Source organism: Mercurialis annua, linkage group LG1-X, assembly GCF_937616625.2.
Source record: "Mercurialis annua linkage group LG1-X, ddMerAnnu1.2, whole genome shotgun sequence".
Lineage (NCBI taxonomy): Eukaryota > Viridiplantae > Streptophyta > Magnoliopsida > Malpighiales > Euphorbiaceae > Mercurialis > Mercurialis annua.
The window spans coordinates 68,120,074-68,132,484 of record NC_065570.1 but is presented as its reverse complement, the minus strand read 5'-3'; the positions used below and the strand labels follow the sequence as shown (position 1 = coordinate 68,132,484).

Genomic DNA, 12,411 nt, shown 5'->3' with positions numbered 1-12,411 from the left:
TTTTTAATTTTTTTTTTCCGTTTTGAGGTAAAAAAAACAATTATTTTTACTTTTTGAGATAAATACGTACACAGCTTAAAGAAATATGATTAGAATAAAATAATAATAAAAATAGATATTATTATAATATAAATATATTTTAGTAAAAAAATAACAATATTAAAAAGTCGAGTTATTGTTTCAATTTTTTACGAGTTATTTTTTATATCTTGTAATAAGGTAAGAAATTATATTATTTTAGAAACGAGAGTATTTTCCTAATTTTGTGTTGGCACATTTGTTTGAACTACCAAACGTCATCTCTAAAACCCTCACTCTCTCGGTCACTTACTTACACTCCCAAGAATCAAGATGATGAAGCTATGGCGATTACTGCAACAGTCTAGGTACAGAATCAAACACACCCTATTTTTTAATAAGTTTTTTTCTTCCATTTCTGTTTATTTTTAGGGATCCCTTTTTTGTTTATCCATAAAAACCAATTTCTTTGAGTGTTGAAGAAATTTATCATCTATTTTCGAGTGTTTGAATTGAATAGTCTTTTTTCAATCTTTACTTTAGGTAAATCTTTTAGTGTATTAATTGGTCTGTCGGGTTAAAACCTAACGGCATGAACTTTAATCGTCAAGTTGAATTGCTTTCCAACTTTATTTCATCGGTTCTCTAATCTTTCTTGCTACTGATGTGGAGAGTTTATCTCGCACAACCGATGCGCCATGTCATATTTACAACAAGCAAATAAGCCAATGAGCATTTGCGATATTGAATTTTTTAACTATTACTTTTTTTTATCACTAAATATTCCACTTGACTAGCGCATTATTGGTTTGTTGTGTGAATAACATGGCGCAAAAAGTTGTGTTGTATAATTTTCCACTGATGTTTCTCTAAATTAGGATTTCAATTGGGAAATCTGTTAATATCAGAGACACTTCAGTGTTTCATGATCTTACATTCCGGGCTGGCATTTCAACTGCTCGTGAGGATTTTACTATCAAAGGTTTGGTAGCTTTGTACAAAGATGTTTTCTAGTTTTGTTGCAATTGTTGGGTCTGTTTTAGTCAATGTTACTTATCTGAAATGATGCAGGGGCGGGGAATTTTTTGCAACGAGTGTTTGCTCCGTTTTCCATTTACAAGGGAAAAGCTGCACTCTCAGTTCAGCCTGTTCTGCCAACTTTTTCTAGGCTGAATGTAAGCTGAAATTTCTTTTTATATCTATACCATATTTAATCCTATCAGCTTCAGTAGAATGAATCCTCATTTTTAACATATTTTGCAGTCTGGGGATCTTAAAGTCGAGCGATATGGTTCTATAATGTTAACTTTCTTGCCTGCCATGGGAGAGCGCAAGTATGACTATGAAAAGAAGCAGGTAATTTGCTTTACTATTTTTCTCATTGAAACCTGAATCTGTTCATCATTAAGCTACAAAGCCTTTTTAGCCTCTCTCTGTGTATAAATTTCAATGTTATTGGTTTGAATGGTAGATTGTGTTGATAATTTGTAGAAATTTGCTTTATCGGCGACAGAAGTGGGGTCTTTGTTAAGCTTGGGTCCCAAGGATTCCTTTGAATGCTTTCATGATCCTGGAATGTTATCAAGGTTGGTTTACTGTGTATTTTTTATTCATTCATGTAGATAACTTCAAAGACATGGTTGTATTAAGTTTAGAATTTTGTAATCTGCTTAGTACACCGATCTGTTTATCTGAGTCACATCATTCAGTTTTTTAAATTGTGCTAATATCTATATGTGAATTACCTATTTATATAAACAGTAATGCTGGTCAAGTGAGAAAGAGCTTATCATTTAAGCCGCATCCAGAAGGTGGTGGTTATTTCGTATCATTAAGTAAGTGTTTTATCTTGTTGCAAAATTTGATCTTTGCAGTTTCTCTATCCTGCACGTGCTCTATAGGTTCATAATGCAAATTAATCTATTAAGTTTTTTTCAGACCCCGAACTGTCAGTGTCACCAATTATTCCCCAAAGGAGCAATTCTATCATTTGCTTCTTTCCCATTAAAACTCATAAATAGAAAAATGATGTTGAGTAACCAATTGAGCGATAGCAAAAATCCAGCATTTAGAACTATCTACTAAATAGTTTCAGAAGTTAAATCTACTACGAAAGGATAATAAATAGTTCCAAGGTTGGTAGTTGTATGAAGTTTGAGTCAAAAGTGGAGATAGGTTGGGAAATTTGATATTGCAATTTGTTGAATTTTCTAGTTAACAAATAGCCTTTAGGGTATAGCATTACCAAATAGGTCTCTATAGACATGTTTGGACCACTGTTTCCTTTATGTTTGCCGACGTATATATAGAAACTAGTTCCGGGAAGTTTCATTTATTTCTGGCTTTGTCAACCTTGAGTGCATTCATCTAGTTACTTCTAAAAGAACCCGTGCTTCATCTCAGCCTTCATAGTCCTCATGCTTATCTGTAATGAGTTTTCCAGCAGAACTGCTGCTCGTTCAAATCTTTTTGAGATCTTAGTTTACTTTTTTGTTTTGTGAGTTCAACCCGCCTGTGTGCTTTAATGAGCTGAAATTCATTGCCGGATGATGAAGAAAAGGCCGGAAGCCTGTTCTGGCTGTGTATTTCACTATTTCTTGGTTTGAAGTTTGTGCATAATGGGATCTATAAGCAATTCTAACTTGGATGCACGCATACCTACCAATGCATTCCATCTATCCTGGTTTTTATTCATTAAATCTGCTGCTTGGTAATCTCTAATCCAATCTCATCCTACTTATATACAATTTACAACCTCTGGGTTCCTTTGTGTAGGCCTTACTAACAATTATATACACTTCATGGATTCCTTTCCTTTTTATCTCAATAGATCTACAACTAATCTATGCCTTGTATTAATATTTTCCAAGAAAGTTGTCTCGCCCTTTAAATTAGATCTTTATTTATTTCTCTAATTTTGTATTGAACCAATGCAGTATCCCACTGTTGTTTTTGTTTCCTTTTGTCGTACATTTTTATTTTCTTGTGCCATTATTGTTTTGGTCTCTGAGAAAACTTGAATTGTTTATTTTACTAGTCGTATTTTGAAATTGTTGCTTTAACATTACACTTTTTGTTTGATAGAATTCCTAGTTATTTTAATGTGAATTCTTTTTCAGCTGTTGTTAACAACGCTTTGGGAACCAATGAGCGGTTGAACATTCCTGTCACTGCTGGTGAAATTGCAGTTCTCAAAACAGCTTGCAGTGTATGACATCTTAAACATTTTATTTACTCTGTGCTTTATAAATTTACTTTGAATGGACATGCTTTCTTTTCTTTATCTCTCTTTACAAAAAAAATACTCCCTCCGTCCCAATAGAGTTGTCCACTTTGAGAAATTTTTTTGTCCCAAAACTCTTGTCCACTTTCAAAAAGTAACTAACTTTTACCCTCAATTTTTCTATATTACCCCTATTTAAAATCCACTAATGAATAAAGTGAAAGTAAATTGCATGTGAACCCTATATTAAATAGGGGTATTATAAAAAAAGTAAGTAAAATTTTGTAAAACCTATACACAAATTACAATAATTGCTTTTCTTAAACTGTGTGATAAAGGTAAAGTGGACAACTCTATTGGGACGGAGGGAGTAAGAAAATAGAGAGGTCCATTACTTAGGAATCATAATAAACAGTTTTAACTCATTAGGAAAGTTGTTAAGAATTTTATTTGTGTAATGAAAGAATGTTTGAAAGGTAGGAAGTACCAATGATCATAAATTCACAAAAACTTGTTGTTTGAAAATGGGGGATTACTGGTAACTAGATGACTTGTTATGCTTCCGTCGTACCTGTGATTGGGGGACATTTACTGGTAACTAGATGACTTGTTATTTATATAATGAATTGGAGTTAAAGAGACATGAAGCACAAGAGGGAGAGGAAGGGGATAGCTTTATTTCTTGACTTTCTCAAAATGCCCCTCGCAAGAATTAGTTTTGTCAACTAGCTATTTCATTTTGTATTTTTCAACATTTTCTCCCCTAATTTATGTATGTGCTGACCTTTTATATCTTTAATTGATTCACTGTATACATTGGGACACTTAACCAACTGTAGGAATATTTACCAGACTTTGTGTCACCAAAAAAATAAAATAAAATAAAGATTCTAATGCTACGGTTAAAAGTCCCTGGGTATCATCACAACTAAGACTCATTAGCTTTGACTTCTTTTGTAGGATGAGTTGCAGTACTTTTAGAAACTTATCAACTGAAAACTGAACTGTCGAGCATTACACATACTTGCTAATGCTCGAGAGTTGATGAGCACATCTAAACTCCTATTTAAGTTGCATAAAGGGTTGCATATTGAGTTGTTGTTTCAATATGTTCTTGTTCAGTGTCGCCATCTGCCATTTTGCTTGTTTATGAATCTAGCTTTGCTGAATAAACTTTTCGTGATGTTCTTTTCTTTTGCCATTCTGTTCATATGGTGCAGTTTGCATTGCCTCATCTCATGGGTTGGGATCGGCTGACTGCTCAAGCACCAAGAAACATAGTAGGAAATCCGCCAAAAGTGGATCCAAGAAAGACAGTTTCAGAATGGGATAGATGAAGCCATATCCGGTGGAAGGTTTGTTTGCACTGCTTGCTAGCATCATCTCGTATTAGATCATTTCAAAATGGGTTTTGCTATAGACTGGCCTTTTGAAGCACACCGACCCATATTTTATCCTTGTAAATTTTGAAACTATCTGTTCTTATAGTGAATATGTGCTTCTCTGTAATAGTCCGTCTTCGGGTCGTTTAAGAATGATGTATTCAAACTCAATCAAACTGAATTTGTTGGTTTAGTTTGGGTCGTTATTCAGTTCGGTTTAGATGAAGCTTGTTGACATTTTTATCTAACATGTACGCAAATACTCACACGCCCATACATAAAATTAAACCCGGTTAATTCATTACACAGGTTGCTGTTTGTATAGATTTTGCATCGGATGCATATGCCAGAGTTAAGACGGGGTTTATATGTAGTCACTATATGTCGACAAAACTAAATTGATACGGCTTAATATATTGTTTGACCTTTGAACTTGTACTTTTTATCTATCTACCTCTTAAACTTAATGTCTTACCTATTAAACCTCTGAATTTGTTAAATAATCCGATTTTTAAATAATCCGATTTGACCTTTAAAAATACGGTTGACAAAATTGGTGATTTTATAAGGCTATTATATAATTGAAAGAAAATCACCCATTTTATCTAAATTGCACCTTTCATTTAAGTGGTACCTACAAGTGCTAAATTGATATTTTTTTCATTTGCAAAAATTTAAATAAGTCATTTATTTTGAAATTTTTTAAGTAGAAAAGAGTTCAAGTAAGTCATTTGTAAAAGTATTTTTGAGTCTAAAAAAGTCCCATTTACAAGATTTCGTACGAGATGCAGATTTGGGCAAAATTGGCAATTTTATAAGGTTATTATATAATTGAGAGAAAAATTATAAAATTGAACTAAATGCGGGTTCTATTTACAAAAATGCTAACTTGACAATTTTCTTTCGTTAATGCTAAGTTTTGGTTTACATTAAACGACTGAAAACGGTTAATGTTTAAGGGATATACGTGATTCATCTAAGCCATACACATGTCCGTTCAGTTTGGAAAACAAACTTTGAAATATAACAAAACACTCTAAAAACACATAAAATGTCCAAAAGCAGAGCAATTTATTCGAAAAATACGAAAAATAAAAGTAGACATGGAAATAAACAAGTTAAGAGACGTGATTTCCGGCTAAAAGTCGAAGATCACTTGCGTGAAGAAAATTGAGCTTCCTCTCTCAAGGTTTAGAGAGAAGGCACCGCTTAATTTGTTAAGAATAAAATTGTTGATGATTATATTGACGAGTTGGTTAGATTTGTACTCAGTCCTAACAACAGTATCAATATATGACAATTTTCAATTTATATAAATTACATTACTTGATACTTTTAGATTAAATTCAAAATTTAATGTCTCATTAGACTTAATAAACAACCGGTTTCTAATTAAATTAGTCCAACTAGTCAATCCGATCTGATTTCAAAAATTACTTCACAATTAGAAAGTTATTTTTTAAAATTATTTACAACATATGCACATATATACTTAAATAAAAGTGGACATACATCTTTAAATTTTATATAACAATTTTATATCTTTAAATTTGAAAAAGTTTATTTGCATTAGTTTTACAAGTTTATGGGATGAGTTGAACCGAGTTAGAGTTTAGGAGTATAAACAGTCTTTGTTGAAAACTTGAAGCGCTTATTTATACTTTAAGCCAGCTAGAAATAAATGATCTCAACACCAATTACCATCAACTGAAAAGGCACTAATAACCCTTTCTATTGACAGCGCCACCGGAAAACACATCTCCATAAGCCCGTTTCCCGTATAGTTTTCCTGTTCCCGGACAATCCTGACCTCTAATATTCAGCAGGTCTCCGGTGACAAATCCCTTGCCAGTGACAGGTGGAACTAAGGATCGCTTGTTGGTGGTCTGATTAACCAACTTCCCACCTGGGGTCTTGACGATCATGTGCCGGTTTGATTTACTGACATAGCGGCGCCGCTTCCTCTAAGTAAGTCTCTGTACCATTCTCTTCTAATTCAGTTTATCGTTCTCTTGTGTTCTCTTAGGGGTTTGAGTGTAGGAACTGGGCTTTTATAGCACAACAGGGAATTGTTAGACAATGAGAAAAAAATCCAATTAGTAGAATGAGGGGAGATTCTATGATTATTTTGTTTTAAGCTATCTTTTGGTGATTCAATTGTTTGTATTTGATTTATAGCCTTAAATTTATATCAATTTCAAGAAATCAAGCTTGTATTTTGGGGGAATGTCACAAAATATGTCATGTCGGTGATTTCATTTTTATTTGCTGTGATTGTCCTGATCCTGTTAGTGTGCAAATCTTAAATTTTCGGTAAAATACTTTTGGATGCAGATTTTTGATGTTTGGAAATATTAAGAAAGTTGGAAGATTAATTATCTCAAATCATGGGCAGAGTCAATTAGAATTAAGGAAATATGCAACCTTAGATACTACAGCTGGCTTACACTTGCGTAAACTCAGATACTGTAATTTGAGATATAGCTCTCCTAATAGAGGAGGTGGAGGAAGATATTCGACATTCTTTGGATATTATGGAATTAAGGAACATTTTTGCAAGATTTATGTTTCTTCTTCTAGGAATTATTCTGTTCTATCAGCTAGTAATGCGGTGATGAACCATGCCCAACTTGCCTTTAAAAGGTTTCTTAGAAAAGGTTCTGTCAGTGATCATTCTTTCCCTTGTGTAAGTAGGATTGCTCAAGCTGTTAGCTTGGCTTTGACTCGCTCGCACCTGTTAGTACCTGGTCTTTTTGCGATGACATGTGGTGAGGTGGCATGGGCACAAAGGACGTTGTCAGAAACGAAGGTTTATCCCTTACAAAATTCTTTGTATATGCGTGCTCAAGATGGACATGTTTATGTTACCTCATTACTGCTCGGTGTTGTAGAAGGTTTTGTTTTGCTAGCGCGAGCTCTGTATTTGGCACTCCTGTTTTCTCCTAGTTTGGTAATGGCACCATTTGTGGACCTTTGTGGACCAAAATTTAGGAAAATGTGGCTTCAGGTTGTTCTTCGCACTCTGGAAAAAGCGGGTCCAGCATTCATAAAATGGGGTCAGTGGGCAGCTACACGGCCAGATCTCTTCCCTAGAGATTTATGCACGAAGCTTGCAGAGCTGCACACTAAAGCTCCTGAACATAGTTTTGATTACACTAGGAAATCTATTGAAAGAGCTTTCGGTCGCAAGCTTTCTGAGATTTTTGATAGTTTTGAAGAGAAGCCTGTTGCATCTGGTAGTATTGCTCAAGTGCATCGAGCCTCTTTGAGATTTAGATATCCAGGTCAAAAACAGAAAATTCCTATGGTGGTCGCTGTAAAAGTCAGGCATCCTGGTGTTGGTGAATCAATCAGGAGAGATTTTGAGATAATCAACTTGGTTGCCAAAATTTCAAACTTCATTCCAACTTTGAATTGGTTGAGACTGGATGAGAGTGTGCAGCAGTTTGCAGTTTTTATGATGTCTCAAGTTGACCTTGCTAGAGAAGCTGCTCACTTAAGCCGCTTTATATATAATTTCCGAAGTTGGAAGGATGTTTCTTTTCCAAAGCCCATATACCCACTTGTGCACCCTGCTGTTTTAGTAGAAACATATGAGCAAGGGGAAAGTGTCTCGCACTTTGTTGATGAACTTGAAGGACATCATCGAATAAAAAGTGCACTTGCTCACATTGGGACTCATGCCCTTCTGAAAATGCTTTTGGTAATACTTTACACTTATTGAATATTGGAAGTTGAAAATCTAAAACATGTCATTATTTTGGTCTCTCATTCATATTGTCTTGCTTAGGGAAAAGGGTAATTTCTTTATTTCAGGTGGACAACTTTATTCATGCTGACATGCATCCAGGAAATATTCTGGTGCGGACGTCTCAAAACAAGTCTTCTAGAAAAGGGATCTTTAAATCAAAGCCCCATGTCATCTTTCTTGATGTAGGCATGACTGCGGAACTTTCCAAGAGTGATCGAGTAAATTTAATTGATTTCTTCAAAGCTGTTGCTCGCCGAGATGGCCGAACTGCAGCACAATGCACGCTAAGATTATCAAAACAGCAAAACTGCCCCAATCCTAAAGCTTTCATTGAGGTTACCTATCTGAAACATGATTTCTTTATATTGTTGTTGGTTGTGTTAAGGACTGCACCGAGTTATTCTCTATTAGGATGGTAAAACTATATGCTAGTTCTACTTGATGTTGCGGATTGAAAAAAATTGGAAAATGAGTTAGTCTCTTAGGTGGCAAGAAGGGATTAAATGGTGTCAGGCTTGATAAATTGAAAAAGCAATTGGTTATCATGTCATGGGCATAAGAAAAATAATTTCTGCTATTGTGTAATCTGAAATGTGCACATATATGTTGCCAATTGTTTGATAAATGATTGATCTATCATGGTTTCACAACAAGGTCATTATCACTTTTGCGCGTATGTGTGTATAAACGTTGCATTGCATATTTGAGCATCAATTTCTGAAGTGTTATTTTATCAGGAAGTAGAAGAGGCATTCACTTTTTGGGGTACTCCAGAGGGTGATATAGTTCATCCTGCTGAGTGCATGCAAGAAGTACTGGAGAAAGTCAGGCGCCACAAAGTTAACATAGATGGAAATGTTTGCACTGTGATGGTGACAACTTTAGTTCTTGAGGTAATTTTGTTTTCTCGATTACCCTTTGTTTGGTTCAACTCTATTGTAGAATTCATTTCATTTGCAAATGATTTCATTTAGTAATTCATTTTGATATAAACATAATCAATTCTACAAAGTGAGAAGTTATTTTCCTCTGCATGAATGTTTGAACTTGGATTGTAACTGTATGCCATGTAACAGATGCGAGCTCCTTTAACACGTTATATGTAGTGTCTTGGCTAAATTTGATTTGGTTTAAGATTATAAAAGAATTGGTTTAATTGGTTTGGTTCGGTTTTAGACATGAATACATTCAGCTAAATTTTAGTGCAAACTGAACCGACAAGTTCGTTTTGAATTATTTTAATTCCTTAGAATGTTCGATTTGAAAAACGTACAACTCTGGTTCGGTTCGGTTCAAAGTGCATGCATATTTGCAATTTTATTATCAGAATGTGATTTGGTTTTGGCAATGATACGTGCAGGGGTGGCAGCGAAAGCTGGATCCTGGATACAATATAATGAAAACATTACAAACTTTACTCCTACGAGCTGACTGGGCAAAGTCTCTTTCCTATACAATAGATGAGCTGATGGCACCATGAAAACATATTACTTTTTCAGATACAATTTTGGCAATGCTAAGTGGCTTATTAACCATTTGTTTTGGAGCAGTTTTGGCTCTCTGCAATTTTGTCCCTGTATTTATTTATTCTGCATATAAAAAATTATTTGGGTTAATTACTATTATTCGCATAAAGTTAGGTCCGAATTATTGTCTTCTCTATAAAATTTTAAAAAAACTATTGGTTTTCCCACATTTTATTTTTCTTTAACTAAAATCTCCCTTTATAAGGGGTTTAAGGTATAACTGAAGGGAAAAACTAACTGTTCGCACTTAAATTCATGAGGATAATAGTAATTAACTAAAATTAGTCTTTAGCCCCAAGCAAAAATGTGATGATAAATAAACTTATTAACAATTTCTTGTTCTCTTTTTCTATGTTTATTTTGTACTATATGATAAAATCTGAATTGCTAGAGGACGCTCTGAATTTTGTTGCAAGTGAATTCATAATCAAAACTAATCGAGATCAAATTTTATTTTATGTATATTTATTTAAACAAACCAAATATATATTTAACGATGCTCGGCTCTTTATTTTTATAAAGAATTCGTATTTAATTTCAATTAAGTGCTCGTAAGCTATTCACATTTAAACTCAATTAAAAGCTTGCAGACCAGTGTATTAATTCATGAATTGACTTATTAATTATAATAAATTTTTGAGAAAGTTACAAAATTATTCAAAAAAGAACCATCATTTTCATGCGGTACTTTCTTATCTGTATTCTTTACACCAGCATCCTTTATTTTCAAAAATATTACACCCAACACCTTTATTGCTACGTCAGCCCCTGACACACTGACGTCACGCGTAAGCAGGTGCACCACTTGGTGCACCTGCTTTACTTTAAGACTGGCCTGCTTTATGCGCAGGTCAGCCCTTTTTTTATTTTGTTTAAAATAGCTTTTAATAAACAAATTTTTATTTATATGATAAAAACAAATAGGTTATTTAATATTTAAATTTTAAAAAGATTTAAAGTCCCTTCATTTAAATTATATTAAAATTTATTTATTATAAATAAATTTTAAAAATACTAATACTAATATTAATTTTAATTTTTAATAAAAATATACAAATATACAAATAATATAATTATAAAAAAAATATAAGTTTATGAATTACTCATCGGATGCATTGTTAATACATATCGAACACGGGTCTGATACATAAATAATATATATATCATATTTAATTATATATCCGCGATGTATTTATTTAATGTCATTTAAAAAATGTATCTATCATGTATAAATAATGTATCTACAATGTATCAATTAAGTACGTTTAAAAAAATGTATTTATCATGCATAAATTATGTATTTAATATGTATCAGAGATGTATAAAATATAAATATAATAAAAAAAAAACGTATGAAAAACAAAAATAATGGTTCGAAAGATCGGAGATGTATCAAATACGTGTTAGAGATGTATCGAATATGTATCGAAGATATCAAATGTGTATAATTTATCATGTATAAATTATGTATCAAATATGTATTTCGAGATATATTAAATATTTATAAAAAATATATGTAATAAAAATAAAAAAAACGTATAAAAACAAGAAAAAGAGTTCTAACGATCGAACATGTATCAAATATGTATCGGAGTTACATCAAATATGTATTTGAGATGTATCAAATATGCATTGAAAATATGTATGTTACATTAGTACAATAAATGTATTGAAGATATATCGAATATATAAAGGAGATATATCAAATGTGTATAAAAAAAAAATATGTAGTAGAATTAATCAAATTAATAAAAATCTTCAAAATATAAAAATGAACCAATCAAATTAGTCGGTTAATTCAATTATTGTAGCAAACATGTATCAATCATATATAAATTATGTATCAGAGATTTATAAAATTGAATAGTTAGCCTAAATAAATTGTTATCCTACATGCTACAGTTACAACTAAAAGTTAGATGAAACACTAACAAATTGTACATTGAATTATCTAACAGTGCAAGCAATAGCATAAGCCATAATGAATCTTTTGAGATAACTCCTCAAAATTCAATGAAGGGTCACAACTTGTAAACAATAACAAAATCAAAAATTAATGAAGAACAACTTGAACATTTTAATGCAGAAAGTGAAGCAGTCATAGTACAATAAGAACCAGGAGAGCCAAATAGAAAAAGTTATCCATTTGAGAATTTCATCCAACACATACAAGACACTTACAAAAAGGAACCTTTTTTACAACAGTTTAGCACATTAGAAATTTACATCCTTATGAATCTTTTGAAATTATTTCCATGTTTTCCATCAAAATCCATGTAAATTTCCACAGATTTCACTTCACATCCGCTGCTATCCCACTTTTCATTGCATCGTCAACCCACCAACACTCCGGGCGTGGAAGCTCCGCCGAGAACCACCCTTCACCGCCGTTTCCGCCAACCCGTCCCGCCGTCGGGGTATCAGAGCTCAACACCGGCAGGAGAGAAATTACCGTCGGAAGACATGGATTTCTTTGGAACATCCCGACGACAGCTGGTGGTTGTGATAATA

At 33.0% G+C, this 12,411-nt stretch overlaps 2 protein-coding genes across 2 annotated transcripts; both read left to right on the top strand.

Moving 5' to 3' along the window:
• The first annotated feature begins 230 nt into the window (after nt 1-230).
• On the top strand, nt 231-4,816 carry LOC126665353 (single-stranded DNA-binding protein WHY2, mitochondrial). The gene is made up of 8 exons (XM_050358126.2): nt 231-386; nt 897-1,000; nt 1,090-1,193; nt 1,282-1,374; nt 1,510-1,604; nt 1,780-1,853; nt 3,138-3,226; nt 4,462-4,816. The coding sequence occupies exons 1-8, from the start codon at nt 352-354 to the stop codon at nt 4,576-4,578; spliced, it is 711 nt and encodes a 236-aa protein (XP_050214083.1). The 5' UTR covers nt 231-351; the 3' UTR covers nt 4,579-4,816.
• Nucleotides 4,817-6,319: 1,503 nt separating this feature from the next.
• On the top strand, nt 6,320-10,021 carry LOC126665423 (uncharacterized). Its single transcript, XM_050358231.2, has 5 exons — nt 6,320-6,591; nt 6,958-8,326; nt 8,440-8,709; nt 9,112-9,267; nt 9,735-10,021. Exons 2-5 carry the CDS (start codon nt 6,965-6,967, stop codon nt 9,852-9,854), a joined length of 1,908 nt encoding a protein of 635 aa, XP_050214188.1. The 5' UTR covers nt 6,320-6,591; nt 6,958-6,964; the 3' UTR covers nt 9,855-10,021.
• The last annotated feature ends 2,390 nt before the right edge of the window (nt 10,022-12,411 follow it).

Excerpts from the sequence above, each read along its gene's own strand:
- LOC126665353 (XM_050358126.2), top strand. The coding sequence starts at position 352 with ATGATGAAGCTATGGCGATTACTGCAACAGTCTAG. Across the intron at positions 387-896 it reads CGATTACTGCAACAGTCTAG|GATTTCAATTGGGAAATCTG; the intron begins GTACAGAATCAA and ends TCTCTAAATTAG. Across the intron at positions 1,375-1,509 it reads ATGACTATGAAAAGAAGCAG|AAATTTGCTTTATCGGCGAC; the intron begins GTAATTTGCTTT and ends GATAATTTGTAG.
- LOC126665423 (XM_050358231.2), top strand. The coding sequence starts at position 6,965 with ATGTTTGGAAATATTAAGAAAGTTGGAAGATTAATTATCTCAAATCAT. Across the intron at positions 8,710-9,111 it reads ATCCTAAAGCTTTCATTGAG|GAAGTAGAAGAGGCATTCAC; the intron begins GTTACCTATCTG and ends TTATTTTATCAG. Across the intron at positions 9,268-9,734 it reads TGACAACTTTAGTTCTTGAG|GGGTGGCAGCGAAAGCTGGA; the intron begins GTAATTTTGTTT and ends TGATACGTGCAG.